The sequence below is a fragment of the Nematostella vectensis genome, chromosome 8 (genome assembly GCF_932526225.1).
Source record: "Nematostella vectensis chromosome 8, jaNemVect1.1, whole genome shotgun sequence".
NCBI classification, from domain to species: Eukaryota; Metazoa; Cnidaria; class Anthozoa; order Actiniaria; family Edwardsiidae; genus Nematostella; species Nematostella vectensis.
Genome location: NC_064041.1, coordinates 835,507 through 852,368, shown reverse-complemented (window position 1 = coordinate 852,368; position 16,862 = coordinate 835,507). Strand labels below are relative to the sequence as shown.

General features: G+C 39.4%; 1 protein-coding gene and 1 long non-coding RNA gene across 2 annotated transcripts; one reads left to right on the top strand and one right to left on the bottom strand.

The window, feature by feature from the left end:
* Positions 1 to 5,975: 5,975 nt before the first annotated feature.
* Positions 5,976 to 7,303, top strand: LOC116609279. Its single transcript, XR_004292854.2, has 2 exons — positions 5,976 to 6,179; positions 6,815 to 7,303. It is a non-coding gene; the product is annotated as an uncharacterized LOC116609279 (long non-coding RNA).
* A 1,728-nt stretch (positions 7,304 to 9,031) lies between these two features.
* On the bottom strand, positions 9,032 to 10,579 carry LOC125570182. The gene has a single exon (XM_048731415.1). The coding sequence runs from the start codon at positions 10,577 to 10,579 to the stop codon at positions 9,032 to 9,034; it is 1,548 nt and encodes a 515-aa protein (XP_048587372.1).
* Between the last annotated feature and the right edge of the window lie 6,283 nt (positions 10,580 to 16,862).

The window sequence follows — 16,862 nt, the reverse complement described above, 5'->3', positions numbered from 1 at the left end:
GAAAATAGCCTGATCCTAGGAAACGCCGTGACACTTATATAATAGTTGATTGCCCCTACTTATGAGCCCCTGCGGGCATTTATTAAGTATTTTTTCTGAAAAACCACAGGGAGCCCAACTCAGAAATCAATAAGATCATGTGGGGTTTTTTTCATTCTTTCTTTTGAAAAACTTTCAAGTAATTCATGTTTTCTTATCAAAATGATACTGTCATATCTGTACAAGGTAAGCCTGTGAACAGTCTCCTCTACTCTTGCCGTGATGTCTTACTTTCTATGATTGCTACCAAACATTGGGTGTTCATAATAACTATGTATATCTGAGCGTTCATCTTCACTGTCATGTCATCTCTTATCATGTTTTCACATTCCTCCCCATCGTCACAGCGACTGCACAGATCTGTGAAGCCGCCACCAGACTTTCTGTACTTGCAACGCTTGTTATTGATACATCTGTCCTTTGCGCACCCGCACCTGACTAGATGGATAATGGCATCTGGTGCAGGTGGTAGATCTCTCATCACAGGGACCCAGATCTTCTTGGCGTTTTGCCACTTCCTGCCATATACACTTGGTGATGGCAGCACAGGGTTAGCGACTATGTCGTTGTTCTACACCAGCAGCTGGTAGTGTGATCGAAGGATGGCCTGCTTCAAGGCAGCCGATGTGGGGGCCAGCCGTTCCGATCTTGCCTGGTTCTTCTTGAATAGCCACCACCTTAGTGCCTTGCACAATTTCCGCATGCGGCAAAAAGAACTGACATACCAGCTTCGCTTCTGCGAGCTGTGACTGCGCACTTGGATAGATCCCTGTCCCAAGATTAGAAATCGCGGCAAGCACCTCCTCACTGGCTTCACAAAATGCTTTCCAGTATTTTGGCTTTCCCTTGGAAGCAAAGGATCCGGTGTTGTAAGACCCAGAAAGTGCATGGAAGGCTGGTAGGGCGACAGTCTTGACGGGACCAAGAGTATTTACCTCAGACTTTGTATTCCTTACTTGGTTGCGTCAGAGTCAATGACATAGTGATTTGGGCAAGGCTTAGTGCACTCAGCCCTCTGAAGTGCATATGAGTTTAAAACGCCCCCTGATATTAAGAGAATCTTTTAAAGTTAGTTCAAACTAACTTATTCCAGTTCAAACTTTATTTAAATATAATTACGTACCTGATGCGAAGTCCTTAGGTCCTTCAGTGATCGGCAATTGAGATTTATTGATGTCATCTAGCTTCCCTCTGAGTTCCCACTGCTTGCTTTAATTGATGGACTTCCTGAGCATAATAGCTGCTTCATAAAGAGACTTCAGCTGAGTTGTTTTAGAACGATCCTCCTTAATTGACAATATTGAGGCATCCCTTGTTTCTTTTAGAGATTCATTCTGATTCCTTCTTACTTAAAGGCTTATGGAACGCAATGCCGCATAGTTCATCAGATAGAAGTCGCTTAACTGACTTCCTGTTTGAGAGGGGATCGACATTATTTTCCTCCATGGTATTCTTGCATGGTTCCCGTCTCAGTAAATTAGTCACCTTCATTGTATAGCATTTGTTATGGTACTTGATATCAATAGCGTGCGCATCGCTAGCATTGATAGCTGAAGACAGCTTTACCATTAACTTCTCATCCCCACTGATCTCGGTAGCTTTAGGAATTGCTTGACGTGCTTCTCTTGTGCTTACATAGTGGAGATTTGCGGTAAGTGGGACCCTGCTTGTAGAAAAAACATGTTTCCCTGTCTAGTGACACTGTCTGGGATCTTGTAAACCTCTGGGGTGTTCATCTCGATTTTCTCTAGACTGACGTACAGTCATTAAAACCTTGTTTTTCTCATCTTTTTATTGAGTTGGGCTCCCTGTGTTTTTTTATACAAAATACTTAAATGCCTGTCATACCACCTTTCTCTTACAAAAGCAGAAATAAATCATTACTGGTATTTCACTATGGATTTTCCATCTTAAAAATGCTTAAAACGAAGCTTTAGCTATAATTTTAATTATAGCTAAAGCTTCGTTTTAACAGCATAATTAAAATTATGCTGTTAAAAATGATTTAAAAAAAATTCAAACAGCCTTGCTTTCATACTGTGTTAGTCACGTGACTTTTGTGTAGTCTTATATGCTTATATGTGAATCCCAACATATCCTGCAAGTTTGAAATGATTTGGTTAACAAACGTCAAAGATACTCCTGTTTTTATTATAGAGCCTCGTTTCCATGCTGGAGGAAAAACGTCATATCTTAAACACGTACGCGCACTATAAAAGGGAGCTCCCTAGCAAAGCTCCGAAAAATCTGTCAATCAAATCAGTTGAGTCGATACTTCAAAGCGTCCGGACGTGTTTCACGGAGCTCTCGACAAACCAGAAAATGAGTCGAGCTACAGTTCAAGTAAGTAAAAATTTGGTCCTTTTGTTATCAGAAACGTGTTAAAATGCAACGGTATCTGTAGCATAAAAAGAATAATGTTTTAAAGCAGAAAAGACATATCTCAATCGTAAATAGAAATAATTTTCCCCTACGCGAGTGCTAAAGTTCCCCGTTCGAACTTAGGCATGTTTGTGGCTTTTTTTATCAATAAATCCTCAAAATTGTCGAAAAAAAGAGAAACCGGTAGTCCCTTCTCTCTTTTTTATTTCAATCTCTTACGGGTTTTAGATAACCGACCTCGTGAACGTAAAAATACGAGCGCACAACTTCATTTGTGTCGCTCGTATTTCGCTTCTCGTCCAAGGAGGAGTTTTTTTGCTTTTTGGCACGAGAGTTGTACATTTGTCAAAGACTTTTATCCGCTTATGAAGTGCTTTACTCAATCTTTACCCAAGTTGCATCGATTTTCTCGTATGGTATTCATAATAACCATTCCGCTTCTCAGTAAAAAAAAAAGGAAATTCAAGTTTTGTTAGGCAATGCATAAAATCTTCTAAAAATAGAATAAGCCAATGCCTGTAAAAACATTGATTGATGCACTTAGATCATGTGTTGTAAATAAAGCGAATATAATAATTGCTTTTCTTCCTTTATTGTCACTTTACCTTTGACCTATTTACATTTCAATCACAGACCTATCCAAGTGCACAAAGTTTGGAGCCCCAAAGTTTGTTCCAAGTTCCAATTCTGCATCTCCTCAAACCACTACTCCTACTACTGCCAGCTCTCCACTAACATTACAAATGTTAATATTTGTTTATTGTAAATACCTAGATTAGGCATGATCAAGTGTGCTGTACATGCACAGACTGATCTATGCAGTTTACAATATTGTGAATGTGAGTAAGTATGTAAGCACTGTACTTGAAGATTTTCCCTAAATATAGTGTAATTCAGTGTAAATAGAAGCATGAAACCATTAATAAAAACTACTTGTTGTTTGAGTTGATTAGGCAGCATGCCTATGGTCATCCTCACATTGTATCATATATAAACCAACAATGATGACAGTGCATTACAAGACAATTGGTATTGTAGTGGAGGCAGTCTCAAAGTCTCAAGGGGAAGTAAGATGTGAAGTGGAGGCTAATCCAGATTACGAGAGCAATGGGGATGTAATATTGTATTTTCAAGGGTGCATCAAATCATCTTGACTTTATTATCTGCATTTTCCTAATATCAGATGGAACTCCCAATTCCAAGCAGGAGAGTTAGGGGTATTGGGCTTTGTTCCCTTTTCTCAAAATATAGGAATCAGAAAACCCTTGTATAGATTGTTTATTGTTTCATCTTTTGTAAATGTTTTCACAATGATTGAAAAATAAACTGCATAGTTTAGATTGCCTTTGTTATTGAATAGTTACACAAAATAGATGGTAAGATGTGTCATGAACTACAGAAATAACACACCAATTTAGTATATTCAACATATACATAAACCGAGATGTGTTGTTATGCATTATGATGAAAAGTGTTTTGTAAAGATAGAGAGGTTTTCAAACTCCAGTGCAACAAAATGTAATTGTTAATGTTTAATAGTCAAGCAAGAACAAAAGAGAACAAAGACATTACAGTGTATTAGTACTAAATAAACTAAATGGTATTTCACGGGTTTTTGAAAACCACTCTGCACATTTTATGAACCTAGGCAAATGTAGAGGGGCTATTATTTGATAGTAGGTCCTAACCTGGTTTGCTGTCTATTTCAGATTTAGATTTCAGTAGTACATAGCCATGAATTGTCAACGGGGTGTGCCCTGACATAGATATCATGCAAAAAGCAAAAATTATATGACTAATAAAAAAGATGATGTACACTTACCCTTCTATAAAGACATGTTTATGCAAAGCTACTGTATAAAACATAACAAGTCAACAAATGTAGTATTGCTTATGAGCTGAATGCTCCACCCTAAATCCTACACAGGACATAGATCACTAGAACATTGTTTGGGTGAGGCATGGGCGATGATTCAAAGAGGGGCATTTTAATTTGAAGCTGTATAAAGTGGTTTTCAAAATCCGTGCAATAAAATGTAATTAAGTGTAATAGTCAAGCCAGAACAAAAGAGAGCAAAGACATTTCAGTTTATTTGTACTAAATAAACTAAATAGTATTTCCCAGGTTTTTGAAAACCACACCATCAATCCTTTATGTCTGCCAAATATCTTCATATCATATCAGGGCTGCATCACAAACACTAGCATACTGTCTCTGTGATCAGTTGATTCAAGGTCATGAAGCATCATTCTGAACAGTATAGACAATATAATAATTCTATTGTAGTCTTTATTTATAAAACATGACTTTTCAAAATTACGAGGAAAGATAATTACACAAACGTGTGTCACCAAACTTCCAGATGACACAGTTGGTGAGTTTATCAACTTCATAGAGTCACCGCAAACACATTGCATCTGCACGCTGGTAGAGTGGCCCTGTCTACAAAATGCAACGCTTTGCGTGTCAAAACAAAGACTACAAAACGCACACATTCCTTTCGTTTTTTTTTAAATAGAATAGACTTAGTGAATAGATAAATTCATCGGACTGGCTTCCTGGGATTTGATCGCAAGCTATTTGAAAAGACTGAAGGGTTCAGTTGCTTGAAAAGAGGGAGGAACTTCAGTGTGAATAAGTATACATATCAGTTGTTGATTACTCGGGGTTCGTGAGTAGTGCTTCAAGCAAACTTGGCCTTCTCGGTCGTTGAGGTTTCCTTTGATGAACCAAGACAGGATTTGTAATCTTGTTGATGATCCTTAATTCTCTTAAGTCGACTTTCGTCTCCTGTAGAAAGTTCTGTGTTGAACAGGGTGCTTCGATCTCAAAAAGGATTTCGCCACCATTCCAAATGGCCGTTGCACTGCTTATGGATCGACTGAAAGACCGAACTTCTGGCTTTGGTCTCTATATTTGGGGGTAGTTTTGCGACTGTTCTTTTGGTTGAATCTGCTATCCACAATAACAAACTTAGTGGGGGCTTGGAGAAAGGAAAAGAGTGAGCCTGGAGCAAAAGTGACTGATTGACACTGGGAAAATGGCGCGAATTTCAAAAGCAGCCTCCATTCACAACAACAAAAAAACGGAAAATGCCGTATTATTACATCATGTCGAAAAAAAATACCATACATGCAACAGATACCACATTATTTATTAAATTAGAGCTTTATTGACTAATAAAAAGTCGTTTTTATGATGCTTTATTCGAGCTGTCTTTCTCCCCTTTGATAACGCTACCAGCCGCTTTGGAATATCTCTAGCTCGGCATGTAACAAGACAACTGCTCACTTCGATTCGTATTGTAGACTAACTTTATTCTTTAATTCAGATAATTATATAGTATACACCTTTGACCTTATATGGCTTAACAATCACTTGTCACGTAATCATTACGAGCCTTTACCGAAAACAACAATATCGTCAGCTAAGTTTAACACTCCAGGTAACCCTGCAAGAACCTTCTGAATCATGGCCAGAAATACCGAACCGGAAGCCATTTTGATGTTATTTTCGAGCTCGCGCGCTTGCCAATCAACTGATTGTTTTTTTTTCTGGTCTGTCATTGGCTTATTTTCCGAACAGCGCGTTTGTTTATAAAATGGCGTAAAGACGGAAGGTTGGCTTTTACGCTACATTAAATCAGTTAACGAGCCTTGATTCAAGTCCTATTGTCATATAAAGACAAGTTAAAGGGAAAGGAAAGCTCTGGGAAGTGAAAAGGCTGATCACTTTACGCCAAATTGCCAAAAAAAAGGTAAGAACTAAGTTGTAATCAGGTAGAAGCGAGTTAACCTGCCGACTAGTTTTTCGTCGTTTTAGGGCACGTTGCACTCGGCGGGATTTGGTGGAAGTTTCATCCATAAGGCGACCTGTCTTTGCAAAGTCTTTCAGTGCAACTAAGTTGATAATCAATTCTATTTGACAACCACGTGTAGTTAGAATACCTGGTGCTTTGGAGGGGTTTACTCGACGTACGATTCATTCATCTGATTGCATCCGGTATGAACGGCATAAAATCAGTGCCTACATGTACATCTGTCAATTTGATTATATTCAGAAAATTATAAAATGAAACTTGTCAGAGGGCAGAAAAAGTTCCTATTCTACGTCAGTTATTCAAAGCAAACAAACACTGGAATATCCTAGTTATAGTTGGAATTTGATTTCTTTTGCAGCACCTGTAGGACATTACCTGCTGTGCTTGTGTCAGATATAGATTTCATAAATATCTTACCAGCCTATAAAGGGCTGAATATTATTTACAAAGAATATTACACAAAGTGTACAATAAATTGTTAAAATATCTAATTACATCGAATAATACTACGACAAAAAAAAGCATAAAATTGCATATAATAATCTATTAATACATGTTTTCCTATTTTTCAGCCTCTATTACTCGTCTCCAGTCTTACATGATGGCCTTTTAGTATTGGAGCAGATGGCCTTGTTTAGAGCTGCAGTAGAAGGGTTTATTTTGTCAAAATCTAGGTTGCCTGTTTCTTTTAATTTCAGAGGGGATTTTTTTCAGGGTTCTTTTCAGAATATTTGATAACAAATGGTATTTTATTGATAATGGAAGATTTCCCACAATAAGTTTTTTTCCAATTGGTTGGGACACTGAGTAGCTGATCGTCATGGACAAGGACTGAAAGTTTTTTTTATCCAAGGAAAGTCAAATTCTTTGTTTCATTTTCTCCAAAAAATGTCTAACGAACAATTATCTAGAGCTTTCCAGGAAAAAGTAAAAATCTGTTATGTAAAAAATGCACTTAATGATGACGAACGGTGAGCAATAGTCCACTACTTGGGTGATACTAAACAGTTAATATCCACCCTGTAATCACCTCACCAGGTATATATGTTAAACTTATGTTATTTTGGGTGTATTTCTCCTTTTATTCTCTTCAATAATAATAATAATAATAATTTAATATAGCATTATAAAAATCTCAATGCTTTACAAACATCCTACTCTATTCTACTCAATAATTTCGCTAAAACTCTATCTTACACATATATAACTGATGCAAATATATATATATATATACACACATACATATATATATATATATATATATATATATATATATATATATATATATATATATATATATATATATATATATATATATATATATATATATATATATATATATATATATAATAATAATACTTAATACTAATACTTATGATAATATATATATATAATAATACTTAATACTAATACTTATGATAATATTTCTAATGGTTAAAAACTAATCAATTGTTGTAGTGCTTACAAAATAAGTACGTCTTTAAAGACGATTTAAATTTGCTGAGACAGTCGGTGTTTCTAATGTGTAGGGGGAGGGAGTTCCATAATTTAGCTGCAAAGTTTGAAAAAGATCTGTCCCCATAAGTTTTTGTTCGTGATTTAGGAATGACGAGAAGGTTCTTGTTAGCGGGTCTAAGGGATCGAGATGGCGTATACGGTGTTAGGAGTTCAGTGATATATTCAGGAGCCTGGTTGTGGAGAGCTTTATGTGTGATTGAAAGAATTTTAAAGTCTATTCTAGAAGCAACAGGTAGCCAGTGAAGTTCCTTAAGAATGGGTGTAATGGCGTCCCTCAACCAACGATTAGTCTTGCGGCAGAGTTCTGAACACGCTGTAGTTTGGCTATTTCTTTTTCTTGGAGTCCAGACAGAAGACTATTACAGGCATCTAGTTTTGAAGTTATGAAAGCATGAATGAGCTGCTCACAGTTATTGCGGTCAAGGTATTTCCGTATTCTGCCAATGTTCCTTATAGAATGGTAGGCTGATTTGCAGATGCTGTTGACATGTTTTGTCATAGATAAACTCGAATCGATGATTACTCCGAGGTCGCGTGCTGCCTGGGCTGGTTTGATGAAATGTCCATCAACGTCGGTTTCAGGAATTATGTTGGTTGACGTGAATCGAGATGAGATATGTACAATTTCCGTTTTATCAGGGTTACAAGCGAGGCCATTTGACGTACACCAGATGAGGATATCCTTGACACAGACTTCAAGCCTTGATAGACCTGAAGACCGATCTTCAGACGGGCAAATGGACACATATAACTGCGTGTCATCAGCATACATCATCGCACCAAGACCATGTGCACAAACAACATCTTCGATAGGCGCGAAAAACAAAGAGAACAACCACGGGCCGAGTACAGAACTCTGAGGAACGCCATAACGCAGTGGTTGGCTGAGGGATAGAACACCGTCTATAAGGACTTGTTGAGTTCTTCCAGTTAGATATGATTTGAACCACTGGAGTGCTATCTCATTAATTCCATAACGATGTTGCATACGCGACAACAGAGCCGAGTGTTCTATAGTGTCAAACGCAGCCGACAGGTCAAGGAGAACAAGTACTACTTCCTGTTGGCAGTCAATAGCGGTCAGAATGTCATTAAAGACGCGAAGAAGAGCAGTCTCTGTGCTGTGGAAGGGGCGGTAAGCAGATTGTAATTTAGCCAGTAAGCCGTTGGGGATAAGATAGTTCATCGTCTGGTTAGCAGCGACACGTTCAAGTGTTTTTTATAGGAAGGCAACGTTTGTAATCGGTCGGTAGTTTGGATATACTTCGCGGTCAAGACTGCTTCTTGATGGAAGGGTTGATCACTCCACCCTTGAGAGAGGTAGGGAAAACACCAGATGACAAAGATGCGTTGACAATGGAAGTGATGGCCGGGGCAATAACATCAATGGATTGTTTTAGTACACTTGTCGGCACAGGATCTAATATGCACGATTTAGACTTGGATTGTTGTAAAATATCACGTATATAACTCACTGATACAGCAGAGAACTCAGGGAATGACGCCACACATTGTGGCTGAGCTGGCGTCACTGACATCTCCATCGTTAACAGGGGCGATGATCGTAGGTTGTCCTTTAAATGCTGAATCTTGGTAGTGAAAAATGAGATGAAATCTTCTGCAAGAGCTTGAGGTGATTCGTATGATGGTAGCAACGGAACCGGCTTCACCCTGAAAAGGCCATCGATTAAACGAAATAACTGCGTCTGATTGGAACCAGATATTTGATCCTTGTAGAAGTTCCGCTTAGCTACATTCAGTGCAATGCTGTAAGCTCTACACTTCTCTTCGTACATCTGGCGGTGGATTTCTAATCTCGATGAAACGTATCTCCGTTCTGCTTTGCGTTTCTGTCTTTTCAATAACCTAAGACTATCATCATACCAAGGTGAATAGGGTCGCAGTGTAACTGAAAAAGTGCGAACAAGAGCATGTTTCCCGATGAAGTGGTTTAGCACAGTGTTATACTGGTCACATAAGACGTTGCAGTCAGAGTCATCACTCGGAGCAGAACTGTAGATGGCGGGATCCCTGATGTCATTGCACCAAGAGTCGAAGTTAATTTTCCGTAACGGACGCCGATGGAGTATTTTCTTGGAGGCACATGGCTTTGGCATGTCAACATCACAAATAATGGCACTATGGTCAGATACAGAGTTAGGGAATGCAACGATTTCAAGACGTTTGCGCACTGACAAGTCGCCGTCCCGCACAACAACTAGGTCAAGGGTGTGGCCTTTTCTGTGCGTAGGACCTACTACCTTTTGCTCGAATCCAGCTGCATCGAGCATATCCAACAGTCTGACAGCATCAGCGTCACCAGGGTCTTCAATGTGAAAATTAAAGTCACCTGTTATAATTAGTTTCCCAGGATCCATTGCAAGGTGTTCAAGAAGAACAGAGAAATCATCAAAGAACATTCGAGTAGTAAGCTTGTTTACTTTAGACGGTGGAGGTCTATAAACGGTGACTAGACGCATCGATGAGCTCGATGCAGTGTTAGAGAGATCAACATATTCCAGAGCCTTAAAGACAGTCGACGTATTAGGTTTAACATTTAAAGCCTTTCTAAGAAAGAAACCAATGCCGCCACCTCGTCCAGCACGCGGTAGGTGAATAAAGTCAAAGTCCCGTAGAGTGTTTATTACATCGGCAACAGTGGGATCTGAGCAGTTAGGAACAGGCAACCGGGTGCTTGTCTCTTCAACCACGGTAGACTTAGAGTTGTTTTCAGCAGTCAGCCAAGTCTCAACAAGGGCTAAGACATCAATTCTTTTGGATATGACAAGATCACAGATAGATGCAGCTTTCCTGTTCATGGCACGAATATTCCAAGTAGCTAAGTGTAATCGAGGCGCACTGTCCGGTGTAATTTTTCCAGTATTTATTTTTAAGAGATTAGATGAGTTCCTGGCATTATGAGTGTTGGCGCTGGTCGAATTATCATGGCGTGTGGTGATTAACACAGGTAGGTGTTGGCTATTGTTCTTAGTTCCATGAACAATAGAATGGTTGCGGCCAGGATCACTTGAGATCGCGGTGTTGACATGAAGTTGTAACCCAAGTTGTAAATTAGCTTCAGATCTCTTCCTCTTTCCAGCTCTTTTCCCTCTGAATCTGAATATACCCAGGTGCTTTAGTGTGCAAAATAATGAGATATTAACAGGTTTCAGAAACAGATTCCTTGTTCTCATTTGGCGGCGAATACTGTAGAGGGACTCACGAGAGAATGTTGGTGTTGTTTTAGTGTACGAAGCTGTATGCAAATCCATAGCAGGTCGCGAAGAATAATCTAAGTGAATTTCTGGGCCAGGGTTTATAGAAATGTCCATAAATATTGTAACATCAATCGGAGGATCATGTCCTGGGATTGCTAGGGATGTGTAGCCATGTTTTGATATCTTGGTGAGGGAACGCGTCGATCGGTGAAATCCTGATGGCACCAAGCGCAATAAGACTGGCAAAGGCTTGAAAACAGTGCAAAAAACCCCGAACTGGTGTTGCCTTGGGCGTTTCGGCGAAGACGAATCCATTTCATTGATTGAGAGATTTTGATGAGGAACAGTACAGATCATACACAAAATTAAATACAGAGCAAAAAACATCGTGGCCGCCATGATCGGCGCCTGCGCCGATCAATAATCAACGTACAACATGACGGATCATAACACACAGCCCACGAGGCCAACAACTAACCAGAATGCAACATTGTAGGCTACGTCATGATAAACACTGCTTAACAATACATTCTTCATCTACCATGACAAAGCCATTCTCTTGTACTTCATTTATCTCCCTTAGTGCATCCTTGAAGCACTCTGCTATTCGTTTCCTTGATTCAGATCCACTTACTACTGCTATAGTAAGATTTCATGGTATGAAAAAATGGACCAATAATTACATAAGAATTTAAAAAAATGATTACATACAAATTTTAACAAAAAAATGCAGTCTTTTGATGACAATAAATCATCTATACTATGAAGAAAGGAGAAGGACAAAAGAACAAAGTTGCTCATGTGGCTAATCCCTGCACCATCACCACTTATCTTCACTTGAACCCTTTCCCAGGCTTAACAATGTTGGAACTTTTCTAAAAAAAATAATTGAACATCTCTTTAGGAAAGGCATAGCATTTTGTTATATAGAAAAGGCTATAAAGTAAAATGCTAGTAAAACTTATCATAATCACCCTGTATTGTTTTTTGGTGTAACAAACTTTGTATTGTACATGTTGAAAAAAAACTTACCAGAGATTCTATATGGTCAGCCAGTAAGCTTCTTAAAAGACTGTCAATCACCTGGAGCCTGTCCTGGTGTTGTTGTTATTTCACATTCATTGTTTAGCTTTGATCTGCACTCGCTGTTTCTTGCTAGATTCAGCATCAGAAATAGATGAAGTTATAGTGTTACTAGAGATTGAGAAATAGATGAAGTGATAGTTTTGCTAGATTCAGCAGCAGAAATAGATAAAGTTATTGTGTTACTGGAGATTCAGAAATAGATGAAGTGAGAGTGTTGCTAGATTCAGCAGCAGAAACTACATGTAGATGAAATGAGATTGTTGCTAGACTCAGCTGCAAAAATAGATGAAGTTATAGTGTTACTAGAGATTCAGAAATAGACAAGTGAGATTGTTGCTAGATTCAGCAGCAGAAATAGAAGAAGTTATGCTAGATTCAGAAATAGATGAAGTGAGAGTGTTACTAGATTCAGCAGAACTTGACACGAGAATGCCGGATGGTGTAGATGGATTAGATGGTGCACATTCAGCTGTTGTAGTGCTGCTTGTAAAAGTCTAGGAATGCTAAATTTTTTCGTGACTCACGACGTTTTCTGTCTCTATGAGGAAAGCATCCCCAGGAACATTTCCGTTGAGCAGGTCAATGAACCTAATCTTACAAGTAGTTTCGCACTGGATTGTTCTTCTCCACCCGGCAAGAAGTCCGATATTAATCTTGGGCCAGAACACAACTTTGTTTGCGTTTTGCAATTGATCCCTAACGTAACTTTAGCTTAGAGTTTTGTGATTCTGTCAGAACAACCATAGATGGCTTAGAGTCTGACATTTTACCTTTGATCTCCTATGACATCTTGTTTTCATAGGACTCAATTAAAGCAAAACAAAACAAAAATTGACTCGCGCGAAAACAACTTGACAAACTTGTTGCTATGATTGCTATGGTATTGGATGGTTCCTCATTACTAGGCTCTCTCGGCATGGTACATTTTCAGCAAATATGGCGGCGATCAGCACTCAAGGAGTCGAACAAAACACCGTTTTCTCGTGTACTCGCGCGGTATTATAGAAGTATTCGATACAAGAACACACGTGCGACATTCGCGACGTGATCATTGATAAAATCGGTCTCATTTTAGTGGCAAAACCGAAGCGAAATCTTTGAAATAACGTTTAAAAAAAGGATATGTCACTGTTTCATTATTCGGGATTCGAAATCAAGGCCGTGCAATTGTTGCTTCACAATCAATGATGCGGAAACCGATGCCGCAATGCTAGAACTTCTGCAAATTCCCTGATTCTTCTATTATGGCCGCCATCACCCAGTGAATTACACGAGTTCCACAAAACCGAATTGTTTTTTGATCGAAATTAACTATGTTAGCCAAACAAACATTCTATACTTGCTCAGTAATCCAACCAAAGGCCGTGCAATGTGCGAATTTTATTATTTATATAAATATCAAGGTATGTAATTCTGGAGTCGAATACTTTACATTGATTCTTATCCTGCGAAAAACGCTGTTTTTTTTTCAAAGTCTCGCGCGCTACTGCGCATGTCAGTTCGGTATTTCTGGCCATGTTGTGTACTGAAACAACTCAAGAGCGCATGAAATCCCCATACCAAGCCTTTTCATTCTGAATAAACCCACATAAGTAACAAAGGTCGTGATTTCGCGAGATTCTTTGTCCAACTCTAGCTGAAAAAATCCTTGCTTTAAATCTAACTTAGAAAATACCTTGGACCCATTCAATGCTGCTAGCATTTCCTTCATAGTGGGAATGGGGTACCTCTCCCGAATTATTGCTTTATTGACCTTCCTGAAGTCAATACACATTCGCAAATCACCGTCCGATTTGGGAACTACAACAATAGGGCTTACCCAACGTGAACCAACCCCCTCTACCGACTCTATGATATCTTCGGCTTCCAGCTTTTCCAGCAAAGTTGCCACTTTATCTCGGTATCCGAAAGGCAATCTGCGCACCGGTTGCGCTAGAGGCTCACGATCTGGGTCTTAACCATGTATCTTAACCTTAGTACCCTTAAGTTTACCCACCCCATCGAAACACTGAGTAAACTTCGACTTAATTTCCGTCTCTAGACTGGCGCGACACTTTTGACCTGTGACGGAATTGACATGAAGTAATCGTAACTCATTAGCGGTTTTGTTACTTATCAAACTGTTGACAGATGCGTTTCCATTAAACACGTAAAAAATAGCGAGAGCTTTGTTATCATTTACAGTAATTTCCGCTTCAAACTCTCCTTTCAATTTCAAAGGCACCGATTGCCCAAAAGCAAATGACTTTTTGGTAGTCTTCCTAAGTACCACATCACGTTTGATCTTATCATACAATTGATTAGAAACTATGTTAGCGGCAGCTCCTGAATCAATGATAAAATTAAACGCCATACCCCTAATCTCTGCCTCGCACGTGGGCGCTTCCTTTACGTTTCTAACCTCTACGGAAAACAAATGTGTTACCGCCTTTTCCTGTTTGGTATCGGCGTGCTCATCGGTGATCTGGTTCGCACGGCCTCCACGTCGCGAACGGCTGCCGTTCCTACAGCGTGACGACTGGGAGTTATTTTCTGGTCTTACTAGCCGGCAGAATTTGCTCTTCGCAAAATGTCCGACGACGCCACAGTCGTTACATTTCTTGCCAACGGCCTTACAACTCTTATCACGGGCAACATGCCCTCTCTTCCCGCAACGGAAGCACACAACCACATTTCCCTTTGAGATCGCCGACACGGAGACGGGTGTGTCTCTCTGGCCCTCACGTCCGCTTTTTGCATCAAGCAAAAGGAATGCGCTTGCCTCTTGTACGGCCTCCGAGAGTTTAAACGGCCTCCCCTTTTGGAGAAGTTTTCGTTCAATCCCTGGGTGGTTTATCCCAGAGATAAACTGTTCCACCAGATTCTCGTAAAGAATTTCTCCGGTAAACTCACAATACCGTACCGCGTTACGTAGTCGCACCTCGAAATCAGCTACGCTCTCCTTCTCGTCTCTTCTGAGAGCCCGAAACTTTGCTCTTTCTAAACGAGTGTTCCTCGCAGAACCATAGTGCTCGATTAGTCTCCCTTTGAGCGTGTCGTACGCCACTTATTTTGGAACCTCGGGAGCCAACAGGTCTCTCAACGTTTGGTGCTGACCTGCCGTCAGACCACACAGCAACAGAGGGACTCTACTCTCTGTGCGAGTCTTCATCAGCTCGAAGTAGCACTCTAAGCGCTCGATATACCCTTCGATGTCCCCCACCCCTGTATAGATCGGGACCGGAATGCTCTGAACCATCTGTTGAGCCATCTCATAAAATTTCTCGTCAGATCCTCGTCGCCAATTTGGAATATCTCTAGCTCAGCATATAACAAGACAACTGCTCACTTCGATTCGTATTGTAGACTAACAATTATTCAGATAATTATATAGTATACACCTTTGACCTTATATGGCATAACAATCACTTGTCACATAATCATTACATACATAATCAATTACATCATCACTAGTGTTAATCCTATAAATAACTAAATGCTAATACACTACAGCCGCCATGTTGCATACTGATTAGTATGCAAAAAAGGGGGCGGAGCGATCCCTTTTATAGCGCGCGTTCGTGTTTAAAAACCCCATTAAACAGCACGTGACAGGTTGCATATTTGGCAAAATCACTTTTCTTGTTATTTGAGGTCCTCTGAACACAACTAGCCTAGTGGTTTGCTTTTATCACCAATTTTCCACGGAAGCTTTTTTTTGGACATTTTCTCCCTGACTACAACGTGTCTTCTATCCGCCATCTTGTTTATTACATTCTATTGTATGTGCTTAGCCACCACGCACCACATTCGCCAACATCACCCCATGCATGTGAACACAACTTTTTCTTGACCCCAGGTAGATGGGGTCCCCAACCTCCATGTGAACAGGCCCTTAGTCCATTGAGGACCTTTCCCGACTGTCGGGCATATAGCCACTGGGTTTCATTTTGGTATTATAAGTGTAAAAATAAATAAGTGTAAAAAATGCTCTCCTCAATCTCACTCCTAGTATAGCTTTTAAGTTTAAAAACGCGATGTTCGCTATAACGCAACGTCTAGCTTAGAGGTCCTGTAAACTCCTAGTAGCAAACAAATTATTTTGTCTATATTTAACAGAATTCGAGGTCTTTTTGCCCGTTTCGGCCTAAAAGTTGACATTTTGGCGATTGCAATTTTACTTCAGGTCAAATATAGGGCGGAAGTAAATTAACCCTATAGGATTTAACACCTATTTGATGGTTATTGCCCTTAAAATACGACCTTCTTAAATTTTAATAGCTAAGAAAAATGTTTCATCGGAAAATTTGATCTCTTCTTCATATCACTGCGAAAGATCTTTCATAGAAATTTACTCTAACTTAGTTAGATTTTAAGGTTATTTTTTTTAGTTCTGCACGACACAAAATGCTGTTTTTTTTCTAAGTTCATCCAAGGTCATTTTGCAAACGCGCCAGCTAAATCAACACTCGGAAGGTTAACGATGAATCAGAAGAACCTGCTACTTATAAAACCTCTAAAGTGGGATGAGATGAATGAAATAAAAGATTGCGAAGCAGCCGATGACTCATCGTCAACAAAATAGTGTTTTCATTCATGAATAGTTGTTGCCCTTTGAATTGAATTGTTTGGTGATTTATTATCTCACCAGCCACATTAAGCATAGTTATGCTCTTAAATAGAAACGTTTTGACGATATAAACATTGTCTTTTAACTCTTTGAAGCTTCATAATGCCGATTGAGATTGCAGTTAGCCTTGGGCGGCGAAGTTGTTATTTCCGCGTAAAAAACTGTTCGATAAACTTATTTTCATTCGAA

Excerpts from the sequence above, each read along its gene's own strand:
- LOC125570182 (XM_048731415.1), bottom strand. The coding sequence starts at position 10,579 with ATGAACAGGAAAGCTGCATCTATCTGTGATCTTGTCATATCCAAAAGA.